Here is a 14,669-nt window from a genome sequence, read left to right as displayed (position 1 = left end):
GATCTATGTCTACCAAATGCATTATGAAAAATCTGTGACCACAGGGGGCGACAGTTCTAACTCTGTGATTTGGTAGTAGATAATGAAGCAGAGAAGAAGAGCTCTCCTAAGGGGCCTTTACTCTCCCTTAAACAGTTTGCAACTGATGCTCTAGTGCAGGTGGGTCACAGTCATTTTAGTTCAGGGGTCAAATACGTAACAGTTTGATCTTAAGTATGCCACAGTTTTTATGCAAGAAAACTATATATATCATCATTATTGTGGCTGAGTTTACAATTCTACATATACATAAAATGCAAAATATGTAATAAACTGACAATATTCAAGCAATAAGTTATAAATGTCAGTCCCAACAGGATCTTAACTTTAAATTTTCTAGATTTGGGACAAATTTCTATTATATTTAACTTAATCAGTGCCAGCCATTTTCAGAATGCCAGCCGTTATTGAGCATTTTGACTGATTTTTAAAGACCCACAGAATATTTTGTACTATAACAATCTGAATTCTGAAAGATTAAGGTCTCTAATTTCATCAGAAAAAAGAATTTTGTTTCTAGCTTGTTTCGTTCTTCCGTAATCAGCATTTGAATAGAGGCAAGTTTCACATAAATCGCCAGTTTGTGACAAAAAGCTGAGAAAAACGGCTTTTTCTGAGAAAATCTATTAGTGACCTTGAAGCATTTTTTTCAACATTGGTTTCCTTCTATAAAACTACAAAAACAACACTGAGACCAGGCTTTTGATGGCAAAATTTTTTTTATTTTGCTATCTGGGTCAGAATTGAATGGTTCGCTTACTGTATTTTGGCCTTCCTCCAAGTCTCTCCCCCGTCATTCTCCACACATGCAACTTCCTCCTTCTCCCGGACATGCCGAGTCTCACCGCTTGCCCTGTAAATTTTCAAATTTATTTATTGGAGGATAAGCCCCTTGAGATGAAACATCTCGTTTTCGAGGGGTCCTCAACTTACATAAAATGACAGATACAGCAGAGCAGACAATACAAGAATTCAGTATTTCAAAAATAATAAGTACAACAAAATATAGATAGACACACACACATACACACCCACACACACACAGTATACATTTGACAGTTGTTCAAAACAGTAAATATTTTATAAATAAGTAATAATCTAATGATAGTAAGAACTTTCATTAGATTAAATAAATAAAAAGGTTTAGGTTACATAGCCTATGATCAAAAACACTGACAAATATTCTGGAGATGGAGGACAAGAGCATTTTTAAACAGAGACAGAGAGGTTAGAGAGCGGATCGATAATGGGAGAATGTTCCAGTCAAATGGAGCTTTATATTTGAATGAATATTTACCGACTTCTTTTTTGACTCTAGGGACTACAAGATATGGTTGATTAGCATGACGTAAACTGTATGAAGATCTGAAATGAATTATATATTGTTTTAAATAATCAGGAAAACTTAAATTAATACATTTAAATATAAGTAATAGTCAGTGAAGCTGTCGTCTAGATGCCAGAGAGAGCCATGACAAATGTTCATACATTTGGCAGTGGTGAGTTCTAAAGGCACAGCGGACTATTGTAAGTGACATTAAGTGGTTGGAGAATCGTGGCAGTGGTGTTTTGATAAATAATATCACTGCTGCAAGATGGAGCATTAGAGGAAAAACGTGAAGCATCGGGAGGAGAATGGACCTGTGAATGTTGGCTAAAGGCAGAAGCAATCGCACCAGAGTCATTAGTAATTACATCATTAATAAGCATATTATGAGTTGCAGCGTTAGATTTACCTGATAATTTGTTTATTTGCTTCCAAAACTGTTTAGGATGTTTAAAGTTATTTGTAAGACTGTTTTTGTAATAATTTGATCTAGCATTTCTAGTTTGCGTGGTACATATATTTCGCAGGTGTCGATATACATCCCAGTCAGCAGCAAGCTTAGTGTGATTAAATGTTGACCAGGCCTTATCCCGTTGTCTAAACAGACTGAGGAGTTCTCCATTCACCCAGGGAAGATGGCTTCCTTTAACTCTGATTTCTGTAAATGGAACATGAAGATTAATGACATTTAGAAGTTCAGAGGAAAAATAGTCCCAAACTTCATGTATGGAAGGTATTAAATAAAATCTGTCCCAGTTAATATTTAAAATATCGTTAATAAAGTTTTCACTGTTTAACCATTTTGTTCTACGAACTTTGATAATTTTTGGGGGGAGATGTGGAGGTTTAATTTTCCATATACAATACACAATACAGTGATCGCTAAAACAGTCAGAAAACACACCAGAGTCTAAAAAGCGCTCAGGGTGAGTTACTAAGATCAGATCAAGAAGAGATTGTGATGTGGGACTAATTCTTGTAGGGTCATTAATCAACTGGGAAAAGTTTGAGCTATTAAAAATGTTTCGCTCAGATGCAGAGGAAGGAGCCAACCAGTTTATGTTAAAGTCACCCAGTAATATCATCTCATTATTACGGCCTAAGGATGAAACTGTAGACAATATATTTTTCACAGAATCAGAAGGGGAGTTAGGAGGTCTGTAAATGTTACCAATGATTGTTTATTTTCATGTAAAATAACTTTTCTCTCTCAATAGTCCACTTGAGTTCCACACATGTTCTGGTCGAGTCTGCACTGCTGTGAGCTGCTGGGAACGTCAGCATCAACTCTCGTACCGCCATTTTCTGTCTCGTAAAATTCTTTCCTCTCCCTCTAAGCTCTGCCCATCACAGGTGATCTCTCATCCAAAGATGTGATGCTGCCACCTACATGTCACCTATTATTTTGCTATCTTGCTGACAGTATTTGCTATCTAGATATTAATGAGGGACCTCTGCCAGGGTGTATTCCAGTAATCTCCGTGAAAAAACGTAATTGATGTAATATTACATCAATGGCACTGAGCGTTTGGATTTGAAATGACGTAACATTACGTCAATGGCACTGAATGAGTTAAGAAAAAAATGATGTCGGAATTTTAGAAAAATTAAGAAATTTTTCAACAGTTTAACATTAAAAATGACTGCAATCATGCAATATAAACACTGGGAAACCTGTGAGCCCCTGCAAATATTGTTTCATTTACACAATGATTCATGTTTTCTCTGTCATTTTTACTTTCTCCTGCGGGCCGAATTAGATGCCCCAAAGAGCCGAATTTGGCCTTGGGGTCTTAAGTTTGACACCTGTGCTCTCGTGGCTGAAGTTGGCGAGTAACCACGCACTGTTGAAGCGCTTCCACCCAAAAAGGACTTTAATCCTCAAGGTTTGTATGTCTTCAACCCTTCGTAATTACTCGCTAACTTCAGCTATCAGAGCGTTGGCCACAAACTGTTTTTAAGGGAGAGTAAAGGCCCCTTAGGAGAGCTAAATTATCTAAAAAGCAGGCTGAATGCTTCACTCCTACAGAAAACAATGGGCTGTTTATAGCCAGTGGAGCTGTGTGACATCATCAATCATTTGATTTCAAGATGGTGGAACATAGGCTCTAAAACTGAAAAGTAGTCCCATTTTAAAAAGGCAATTAAATGAATATGTTGCATAATAATGTGTTTCATGAGACATAAATCTTCTAATTAGTGCATATCAAAGATTTTAGGCCAAACTTGTAAAAACAGTGGAGGATCCCTTTAATGAGAGAATGTTTCCTGTAGGCCTCAGGACAAACTAACTAAATGATAAAAGAGTGAATGTGTTTGCTGCTCCAGGTCCTGACAGGTTCTTATCCAGGTCTTCCGTCTCCAGGGTGTTCCATGTGAGTTGAGAAAGGCAACAGTAGACATCTTCCACCCAGTACACACATAGATAAAGCTCTCAGTGAATGAAACAAACAAACAAAGTGGACTTTAGAAAGGTCATTGTTGATGCTAACAAAGCACAGGTGTCACAGTTTAAAACAGACAGAACAGGTGAGAAGTGAGCGACACTAAAGAGTCCAGTGAGAGATGAGTCCAAAGACGTAAATAAACCAGCAAAGACACAGAGTGTATCTGAAACTCTCCTCTGAATGTCTCCAAAGATGACATGAAGTAGGATGATAGAAAGTAAAATTTCACTGGTAAATGTGACAGGAACTCAGTCATGAATTCCTTATAAATTTTTGTCATTTTAATTTATTGTCCATCTAACATCTGTGTAAGTGTTATTAGCTCACACTGAGCGGACCAACACACAGACAACCACTGACACATAGTGTGGAATCCATCCTAATCTAATTGTATTATTCAGTGTTTAATAAAGGCCATTGGTCTGGAAACGCTAAGAAGGCGTTTGAATTCTGGGTGGCTGAGTGGGGCGGGACAAACATGCGCAGAGTAACCAATCAAACGAATAGCGGGACATGACGACAACAGTGCAACAAGCGTAGATATTTTTCCATAAATGGAGCCAGCAAAGGAAAATGGCGTGTAGTACAGTACAGACTTACGGTTTTAAAGCCTCCGTGGTGGGCGCCATGTTTGTTTTTGGCACTGCTTTGCGCAGGAGATATGACGTTCTTTCTGTACGGCTCTGATTGGTTCAGTTTCTTTCAAACCGAGGAAGTGAGCAGAAACGGTGACATTACCATATCCACTGTCTTACAAACAGTAAGTGGGTGTGGCTTATCACCAGGCAAACTGACACACTCATTAAACACTTAGATATTGATAAACTCATTCTTATTATCTTGAAAAAAAGACTTGTTCCTTTTGAAGACAAAATCCTACTTTAACAAGTTTATTTCATTCATGTCATGCATTTATTTGTTCTGATCATGTTCCGATCTTCCATATAATCAAAGATAACACAGAAACAAGAAGAAAAAAACCCCCAAAACAACTATCAACTGAAACATATTCCATGACGATAAAGAGCAGAAAGATAAACAAAAAAAAAAACAAATTTTCCTTCCCATCACTCAAGAAACAAATAAACCCTTGAAACAGATGGTCTAATCAATAACGCATCACCATGGCAGAAAACACAAGTACATTCCATATCTGGCTCAACACTCATTCACAACACAGATACCTGTCTGTCAAGTTCATATCGTGCAACTAATCTCTTTTTTAAACTGAAATACGTTCTCACAGCCCTTCTAATCACTCTGTAAGAAACACATTAGGTCAACAAGTTTTTATGACTTTTCTCTCAGATATTTGAGGTTGTTAATAGTTTGTCTGGCCAACTTGTCATCACCTGGAGCTGCGTGTGCCTCTAAAAATTAAACAAGTTTATTGTAGTGCATTAAATTACCCAAACTTCCCACAGCTGCATTCCATCAAAGACCAGGGTGAGTTATAACAATGACAAACCCTGGTTCACAGCTAAGCTCAGAGGGCTGAGGGCAGACAAAGAGGTCGCTTTCAGGAGTGGAGACAGAGCCAGGTACAGAGAGTCGAAGTACACGTTTGGAAAGGAGGTGAGAAAAGCCAAACGTTTGTACTCAGAGAAGCTACAACATCAGTTCTCTGCAAATGACTCGGCTTCTGTCTGGAGAGGGCTCAGGCAAATTACAAACTACAAGCCCAGAGCCCCTGCTGCTGCTAACGACCTCTGCCTGGCCAACAGTCTGAATAACTTCTATTGTAGATTTGAAAGACAATGGGACAGACCTGACTCCAACCCCCCTCACACCTCTGACCAGCCTCACTCCAACACCTTCACCCCCCACATCAAAGCTACAGTCTCACCACAGCTGCTTACAGAGGCTCTCTCCCCTATCCCCCCCTCCTCTCCCCCTCCCACAGAGGCACCTTTCTCCATCAAAGAGAGAGATGTAAATAGACTTTTCAGGAGACAAAACCCCCGTAAGGCTTGTGGACCGGACTCTGTCTCTCCTTCTACCTTAAAGCACTGTGCTGATCAGCTGTCTCCAGTGTTCACAGACATTTTTAACACCTCACTGGAGACATGCACCGTACCAGCCTGTTTTAAGGCCTCCACCATCGTTCCTGTCCCTAAAAAGCTGAGGATCACAGGACATAATGACTACAGACCCGTCGCTCTGACATCTGTGGTCATGAAGTCCTTTGAACGCCTCATGCTCTCCCACATCAAGGACATCACCAACCCCCACCTGGACCCCCTGCAGTTTGCCTAAAGATCCAACAGGTCTGTAGACGATCCTGTAAACCTGGCTCTCCACTTCATCCTCCAGCACCTGGACTCCCCAGGCTCCTACACCAGGATCCTGTTTGTGGACTTCAGCTCTGCTTTCAACACTATAATCCCAGCTCTCCTTCAGGACAAGCTTTCCCAGCTGAATGTACCAGACTCCACCTGCAAGTGGATCACAGACTTCCTGTCTGACAGGAAGCAGCACGTGAAGCTGGGAAAAACCATCTCTGCTCCCCGGACCATCGGCACTGGATCTCCTCAGGGCTGTGTTCTTTCTCCTCTGCTCTTCTCCCTGTACACCAACAGCTGCACCTCCTCTCACCAGTCGGTCAAACTCCTGAAGTTTGCAGATGACACGACCATCATCGGTCTCATCTCTGATGGAGACGAGTCTGACTACAGGTGGGAGACAGACCGGCTGGTGTCCTGGTGCAGCCAGAACAACCTGGAGCTCAACGCTTTAAAGACAGTGGAGATGATAGCAGACTTCAGGAAGAACCCCCCTCACCCTGGGAAACTCTACAGTGAGCTCTGTGGAATACTTCTGCTTCCTGGGGACCATCATCACTCAGGACCTCAAGTGGGAGCTGAACATCAGCTCCCTTATCAAAAAAGCTCAGCAGAGGATGTACTTCCTGCGGCAGCTTAAGAAGTTCAGTCTGCCAACAAAGATGATGGTGAACTTCTACAGCTCCATCATCCAGGCCATCCTCTGCTCCTCCATCACCATCTGGTACGCTGCAGCTACGGCCAAGGACAAGGCCAGACTGCAGCGTATCATCCACTCTGCAGAGAAGGTCATCGGCTGCAATCTGCCCTCCCTCCAGGACCTGTACGCCTCCAGGATTTTGAGGCGTGCAGGAAAGATTGTGGCCGACCCCTCCCACCCCGGTCATAAACTGTTTCAATCTCTCCCTTCTGGAAGGAGGTTTCGGTTCATCAGGACCAGAACCTCCAGACACAAAAACAGCTTCTTTCCCTCAGTCACCCACTGAACCCCCCCCCCGCCCCCCCGGATCACCACCTCCATGATGACATTATCTGCTGCACTGTATATATATATATATATTTATCCTATTTATCCTTTATTCTCTATCTATCCTTTATTTATCCCTCATCCTTTATATTTATCCCTCATCCTTTATATTTATCATTATTATTATTATTGTTGCTGGGTTGTTCTTTGTTTTTTTTTTTTGGTTTTTTTTTGGGTTTTTTTGTGCACCAACTACCAAGACAAATTCCTTGTACTGTCCTTAAAACTGTACATGGCCATTAAAAACATCTTTGATTCTGATTTCTGATTACTTTGCCTAAAAAAACCACATCCATGTTAACTCACTAAATTCAGTCTGATCAAAATGCTTCATTCCTTTTTAACGCAAAGCCAGGCCGAGAACAAAATCGATCCCTAAAGTTTCTTATTTACATCTGAGAAAATGATTATTTATTCTAATTTTCCTTGTAATCTTTATTCCTATTCTGTGGCACAAATTTCGTTTTGCATGTCAATGGAAAATAAAAACCTTGAACTCCAACCTGAACAAGTGATGGTTTACTTCTAGATAACAAATATCAGAGCTGATGCATTAGTTGTTCCACAGCAACAGGCTTCGGTGTTTAAGCACAGAGTGAAACAAATGTATAAACAGCCGTGAGATCCCACTGTGCACTGCACGGGCACATGTTTTCATCTGTCACTGGGTGGTGACTAATTAAAAACACAACAGAGAACAACGGGAAGATAGAACGAGCAAAAAGTAATGAAGGCTAATTATTTACCCACGGAGGGAACTTGCAGACAGGAGGAAGTAAAGAACTAAAGCCTGTCCAGTGTCTTTCACACAGATACTTTATGCATGCTGTGCTGTCATCATAATCTTTTAGAAATGCAACATACAGAGCTAATGTGTTGATTAAATGTCTCCACGGAGTATTTCCTCATTTTAACACCCCAGTATCCCATACATTTATCACATCTGACCTTTGTACTGCATCTAAATAGAAACGCTTCAGGGTTTGCTAATGTATCTGTTACAGACTCCACACAAAAAGACCAGTGTTGGGCGGTAACGCGTTACAAATAATGTGTTTCCGCCCAACGTTACTTTTGACAGTAACTAGTACTCTGTCGCAATATTTTTCAAAGAAATAAACACATTTACCGTTACAATATGGTGCGTTTGTTCATTACTTTGCTAGCTGCAGTGTACTTCCTGTTTACAGTGGTGCTACATATTTTTACGGGATGCTGTGCCAACAACGGTAAAACAGAAGAAGAAGCATTGTTGGCGTTTCTCTGTTTACACCAGGTGCGCTAATCATGGCGAGTTGATGCGAGAGCAAGACAAGCCTCTCATAATGGAAATATGTGCATTATTTTACCAATCTGCCTCCAAAAAATACACGCATCGGCAAAGCTCTAAGCTAACCTTGAGTTGGTGGACGCACTGAACGTGATGGAAGCCTCTGCACTAAAACAACAACGGCTACATTTTAACCGGACTGTGACTTTTAGCCAGGGATAGATCAGCAAAGCTATTGCTCGGTATGTTGTTAAAAATATGCAGCCTGTCACTACTGTGGTGTCACTGCTTTCAGCAGCATGTTAGCCTGATATCATGTCCTGTTTATTTTATAAGCATATACAACAGCAGAATGTGCACCTGGAATACGCACAGCTTACTTGACATTACTGTGTTAAGGTTGAAAAATTGCTGTTTTAATTTTGGAGCAGCTGTTTTGTGTTTTATATGCACATAATTTATGGTTGTTTTATAGCAGTTTTTGCAAAGCAGAGTTGGTCAAAATGTATTCCGAATGTTAATTAGGGTCCGAAGGCCAGAATGGCTGGCTGTAGGAACCTATTATTGCTCTTTTTCCCTATTATTCCTTTTCGGTTTTGCCCATTAGGATACCCAAAGTCTCACCAAAATCTGCACACACCTCAGGCCTGCTGAAAAAAAAGAGAATTTGGCACAATGAAAAAAAAAAATCCCAAATAAAATGCGGGCATGGCGCGCATTATAGACGCCAAAAGTGATGTGACCACACGACCGGCAGGTCCCATCCGACCCGAATGAAGCCGATGTCTCTTTAAGCCCGAACACGTTTCAGCCAGACAGTATTCACGTGTGCACGCGCATGTAGAATGATCCGTTGTGAGTTATAAAATGACGAGCAGCTTCATCGGAGCTACACGCTACGTCTGGTTGAAGCACTGTTTATAATGGACAATGCATACAGGCAGCATCGAGGGCAGCAAAGTGGCGGCAGGGGTCGTTGCGGTGCTCAGGTAAAGACAGGAGCATTCGAGCAAATCGCCTGTAATAAATAGACGGTGAAGCTGATGTATGTGTTTCTCGGTTATGCAGATTAAAAAGAAAGTTAAAACAACCCACGAATGCCTGGAAGTCCCTTTTGTGTCCAAGTGTGCAACAATTATTATGACGGTATCGATTAAAAAAGGAAAAGAACAAAAAAATCCCCCTTACGTTGCTGAAAACTGAACGTGGGGGGCGCCATCGCTCCGTAAGGGAGACAAATTTCAACGTCGTGGCCCCCTATGCCAACAGTGTTGGCGAGAACCCTGAAAAGAAAATGGGTCCAACAATGCTATTGTTAGAATGGAGTGAAATTATTCTATCAGTTGTTCAAACCTAAAAAGCATCAAAGAGACAGTCAGAGGTTTTGTTTTGCTTGAATCAATCAATTCTTTATTAACAGATTTTAAATGAAAAGAATGAATCAACAAGAATATTGAGTCAATAAGAAAACAGGTACGCATCTTACACAGCTGTGGGCTTTAGTAGACCCCCGTTCTAAATACACAATGACATTGTCCAAACCAACAGACCCAGAATTGGCCACTCAAGCCCAGAATGTAGTTTTTTTCTCAGCATGTTATCCACACATTGTTATATAGTGTCCCTCTTCCCTTTGACCTGGAGCATAGTTTAAACCAATGTGTCTTCATTTCTTATGATACATAAAACATTTCTGATTGTCAGAGTCAAAACATTAGCTGTCACACATCAAGAGGTAAAAATATACACACATTTATTTAGATCCAGGCAGGGATTCAAAAGTTTATATCTAATATTAATCTTTAATTAGAAGGTTTTTACATTTAGAAATCAAACGATCAGCTATTGCACTTAATTAAAGATGACATTTACTGCTGATCCAAAGCAATACAATATTTATCATCGAGGGGTCTAATGTGTGTGCTTATTTGATTAATTTGGTATATGTATATGAGTTGTTAAATGTGTTATGTTTATATTAAAAGAGAGATTTAGATTCCTGCACTTGGTCTTTAAAAACTGTCCATTAGTGCTAACCTGACTGTCCCTGAGGTTGTTTTCATCTGACTTGTCTCCTTGTTCTGTTTACGCTTGTGTTGTTCCTTGGCTTTCGTTGAAACTCCGCTGTTTTGCCCCCCTTTGTTCCGAAAATAGGCCCTTGAAAAGAAAGATGTTTTATTAAGATTTTGCTGTAATATTCGGACATTTCTATAAAAGATACATGATTATAGTGTTCTTAAGAAACGATAAATGAATAATATTTCATATCAACATTATTTAAGCTCAAACTGTAATGGACATGCACACAGTATTTTCAGTTCATGTTCTAATCAAGATGATTTCTATTAGCATTTTGTGTGTTTTTTATGTGTTGTTGGTATTATTGTTTTTAATGTATTTTGGTTGTTTTGTATGTTATTTTTGTTTATTTTGAAGTGATCTTGAGTATTTTTCTCTCTTTGTGTTTGTTATTGTTGTCATTTTGCATATTTTATTGTTGATTGTTCTTTTTATTATTCAGTATATTTTTATTTTATTTTGTGAGTTGCTGGTAATATTTAGTATAATTATCATTTTAAAATAAAAAATAAACATAAAACCCCATATTTTTAATGCTGTATTTGTTAATTTTCCTCTTTCTCTCAAGTACCCCCTGTAGTGCAATCACATACCCCCATTTGAGAAACACTGGTGTAGGCTGTAGCTTGGCACAGCTAGCACTGTCAGTGCCTAATTCTTTCACGGGTCGGATCCTTTCAAGGCATGTGCGTAGACTACATCACTTCCTTCACCAATCTTTACGACAGAGCTCCTGGGACATCATATTTGAATGTAAACAGACCACACAACGTTTGTTAAATATTTTCATAGTCGTAGTGGTGTTTCTAATTGTTAATTTAAAGAAAAATGGATAAAACTACAATATCACAACATTGACAATCAAACAGAAAATAAAATAACCAAAATAAATCAGAATTTACTCAAAACATAAATGTCTTATAAAATAGCAGGGTTTCAACCTCTTAAATAGTGCACAAACTGCCGTAAAATAGGTCGACCGGATGTAGATGGGTTTCGCGCGTGCGTTGAAAGGATTCAAAACTATCAGGATTGGGCACTGACAAGCAAGTCACCCTGCTACGGAAGCTTCAGCATAGGAGAAAGTAAAAGGCACATATAGACACACTTTCACCAGGTTACAGCGCCTCCTATCAGCCTGGAGGCAGAGCTGCAGCACATCCTGCTACATATCAAAGCCTCCATGTCTGAATTAGCTCCACCTCTGTCCTTTTTTCCCTCCGCAGGAATCTGTTGTACAGCCTTCCAGGAGGAACTCCTCAGTTCTCCATCCTCAGGTTCTCGGAGGAGGCCGTCTGCAACATCACCAGCAAAGCCACCAGCGAGGAGCTGCTGTGTTCCAGCAGCACTGAGCAGACTGCGTCTGTGATTGGTCGAGCAATCCGCTCTGCTGAGAAGCTCATGTGCTTTGGATTGGACTTGTTCGAAAATTACCCAAGTGCTATTGTGTGATCTCAACTAAATACGTTCAATCAATGCATTAAAACAACTAAACTACATCCACTCAGCAAATGAAAAAGACATTTAATTTTCCAACCCATTGACTTGGTTATCTGGTATTCCCACACACTGCAGCACCAACCACTGAAAATGACACTCTGCATCCTGCAGTGCAGAGAGACTTTATCTTTTTCCAAATTAAAAACTTCAAAAATAGTTTTTTATTCATAAATGTACTAACGAACAAATTTGTTGCACTCTAGCTTTTGATATGCAAACATTTGAACCAAGCAGGGTCGGAAACATTGCACTGACTGTTGGTAGAAGGTCATGGGTTAAACGTCTACTGTGAACCGGGGTTTGTTTGGAGAGGTTTGAAAAATACATTTAGAGCACAAGGGCCTGTACTATGAAGCTGGATGAATATATCTCTGTTAGCTTCACTTCACCAAACATTCTCTGTCACAGAGCAGCTGTACTACAAAGCAGGTTATCAACACGTTCACTTAACCCAGGTGATTTCAGCCTGGATCTGTATGCACCCACATAAAACTGGTTGAGATTGCAGCATCAGACCAATCACAAACACGGTTTAACGGCCGTGTAGAGCAACTTGCGTCATAATTGAGGAACAATTATTTAAAAATATGAAGAATTAAAATCCATTATAAAAAAAACCAAAAACACTGTTGCTGCCCTAAGGGCCTATACTACGAAGCTAAATAATTTTATATCCTGGATTTATATCCATTAGCGGGCTTCACCTAACAACACATTCTCCGTCAGACAGAAGCTGTACTATGAATCTAGATTACAACACTAAGTTAAGCGAGTTGATTTCAGTCTGGCTATGTGCACACTCTTGTGAAAGAGGTGGAGATTACAGCATCAGAACAATCACAAAGAAACTGTAGAGCAATTTACGTCGCAATTGAGGAATAATTCTTTAAAAATGATCACCACAGAATACATGAATCAATGAATGAATGAATTTCTCGGTCTGAAAGCTTGATGCGCGCAGGTTTTATCAGCTGACTTATTTTACTTAATCAGATAAAAATATCTATGTTTCCTATAGGATGTTATCGGTAAATAAAAGGATTGCATTGATGTCTAAATATTCTCTCTCCTGTCAGCGTCACATCATGTTCACAGAATGATCCTCCTTTTATTGGGCAGGAGGCGGGACAGAACCTGGTCCCAACCAGGTTAGTTTTTCAGCCTCTGTTACCGTGGTGATTTAGCCCTGCAAGATGTTAGCCAGCTTCGTAGTCAGCACGCACTGATTAAATCCCGGAAGTTAGCGTGATAAGAGGAAATCCAGCTTCGTAGTACTGTATAAGCCCTAATGGTCAACTGACCTTATCTCATGAGGCTTTTTGTGATTTGCACTTTTGTTTGTCTGTTTCATTGCTGTGTTGTATTCTATGTACAGATATTGTTGGTTTTGATAAATTTCTTGTATAAATATAATTTATTGTGATTGAATGTTTGTTTGGGATGGATGTGTTTTTTAATGGTTGTAAACATTTTTTTTTTTTTTTTCTTTTTAATTGATGTAATTGTTGGACACTTTTGTAGTTGTTTGTTTTTTGCCATTGTCACGTGGATGACTGGCTATATTTTTCTGTACCAACACAAATCAGCCAATCAGGGAAGTTTTACTTGTGCTTGTGGGATCAAATGTTCATTGTTTGTAATAAACCTTTTTTTAAAGAATGTAAAGTCCCATTTTGTCACCGTGATCTTTAGCTGTTTTTTACTAATTCAAACACACAGTCTGTTGGAGCAGCTTTTAGAATGGCTGGTTGTATGAGTTATAAACACTAAAGAACAACTTCAGATTAAACGCATACAATTCTTTACACTATGACACTTTAAAGGGGACATATCATGGTTTTAAATCCTTCCTTTTTAGATATAAATCATACAGTTGTGGTCTATATAAAGCGGAATTGCACTGCTTGGGTCTGAATTCCTCATTATTATAGCTCCCCAGACCCCTTTTCTACCCCTTTTCTGATGTGCTTCTAAGAGCAACTCGTTTTGGTGCGGCCTCTTTAAATGCAAATGAGACACTTTATACCCCGTCCCCTCTCCAGGTTCAACTCCACCCTGCTCGGCCATTTTTGTAGTTTGATAGAAGAGATATGGCTATGTAGCGGCGCAGAAAAAGTTTATTCACACGTTATTTACACAATGTCTACAACGGAAGACTTGTCCATCCAGCTTTACATGTTTGAGCCAGAGTCTGACCCGGCGGAGCGAGATGAATATGAAGATGATGAACCTGCAGAACCCTAACAAGTGAGCTAACACAAGCACCGAGCTAACGCTAGCACCAAGCTAACGTCACAAAATGCATTTTAATAGTCTTTTCAGAGACAAAAACGGCAAAATGAAATGACTAATGAAAACTTTAGACTTCAATTAAACCACGTAGGCCATATCATCAAGGATCTAAAACGAGCACACAGCGCTAACATATGAAGACGGTGCAACTGCTAATGCTAACAAAACAACGACAGGGACGTCTTATCATCACACTTTTTAGCGTTATTTACAGCGTACTGAAGTGCTCTGTTCGTCGTCTCCAAAGATAGAAGGAATTGAACCCTCAATCAGACAAAGTCTTTCAGCAAATACTTCTTTATACTGGCGGAGGTTGCTGAAGCAGTCATCCTTGAAGTGCTGCGCACGCACAAAAATTACCTTACCCACAGATGTGGGTACATTTCCGTGAAAAATAAAACTCAAC

General features: G+C 39.8%; 1 protein-coding gene across 3 annotated transcripts in view; it reads left to right on the top strand.

Moving 5' to 3' along the window:
* The window catches only part of naaladl2 (N-acetylated alpha-linked acidic dipeptidase like 2), a 703,949-nt gene extending 690,523 nt beyond the window's left edge, over positions 1–13,426 (top strand). For all 3 annotated transcript variants that reach the window (XM_028444647.1, XM_028444645.1, XM_028444646.1), the window contains one exon: positions 11,698–13,426. In XM_028444647.1, the coding sequence (XP_028300448.1) occupies positions 11,698–11,923 (226 nt within the window). In that variant the 3' untranslated portion in view covers positions 11,924–13,426. The remainder of the gene's footprint in view (positions 1–11,697) is intronic.
* Positions 13,427–14,669: the final 1,243 nt, after the last annotated feature.

This window comes from Gouania willdenowi, chromosome 4 (genome assembly GCF_900634775.1).
Source record: "Gouania willdenowi chromosome 4, fGouWil2.1, whole genome shotgun sequence".
Taxonomy (NCBI): Eukaryota; Metazoa; Chordata; class Actinopteri; order Blenniiformes; family Gobiesocidae; genus Gouania; species Gouania willdenowi.
Note: the sequence above shows the minus strand (reverse complement) of the source record. Positions and strands in the feature narration are given on the sequence as shown.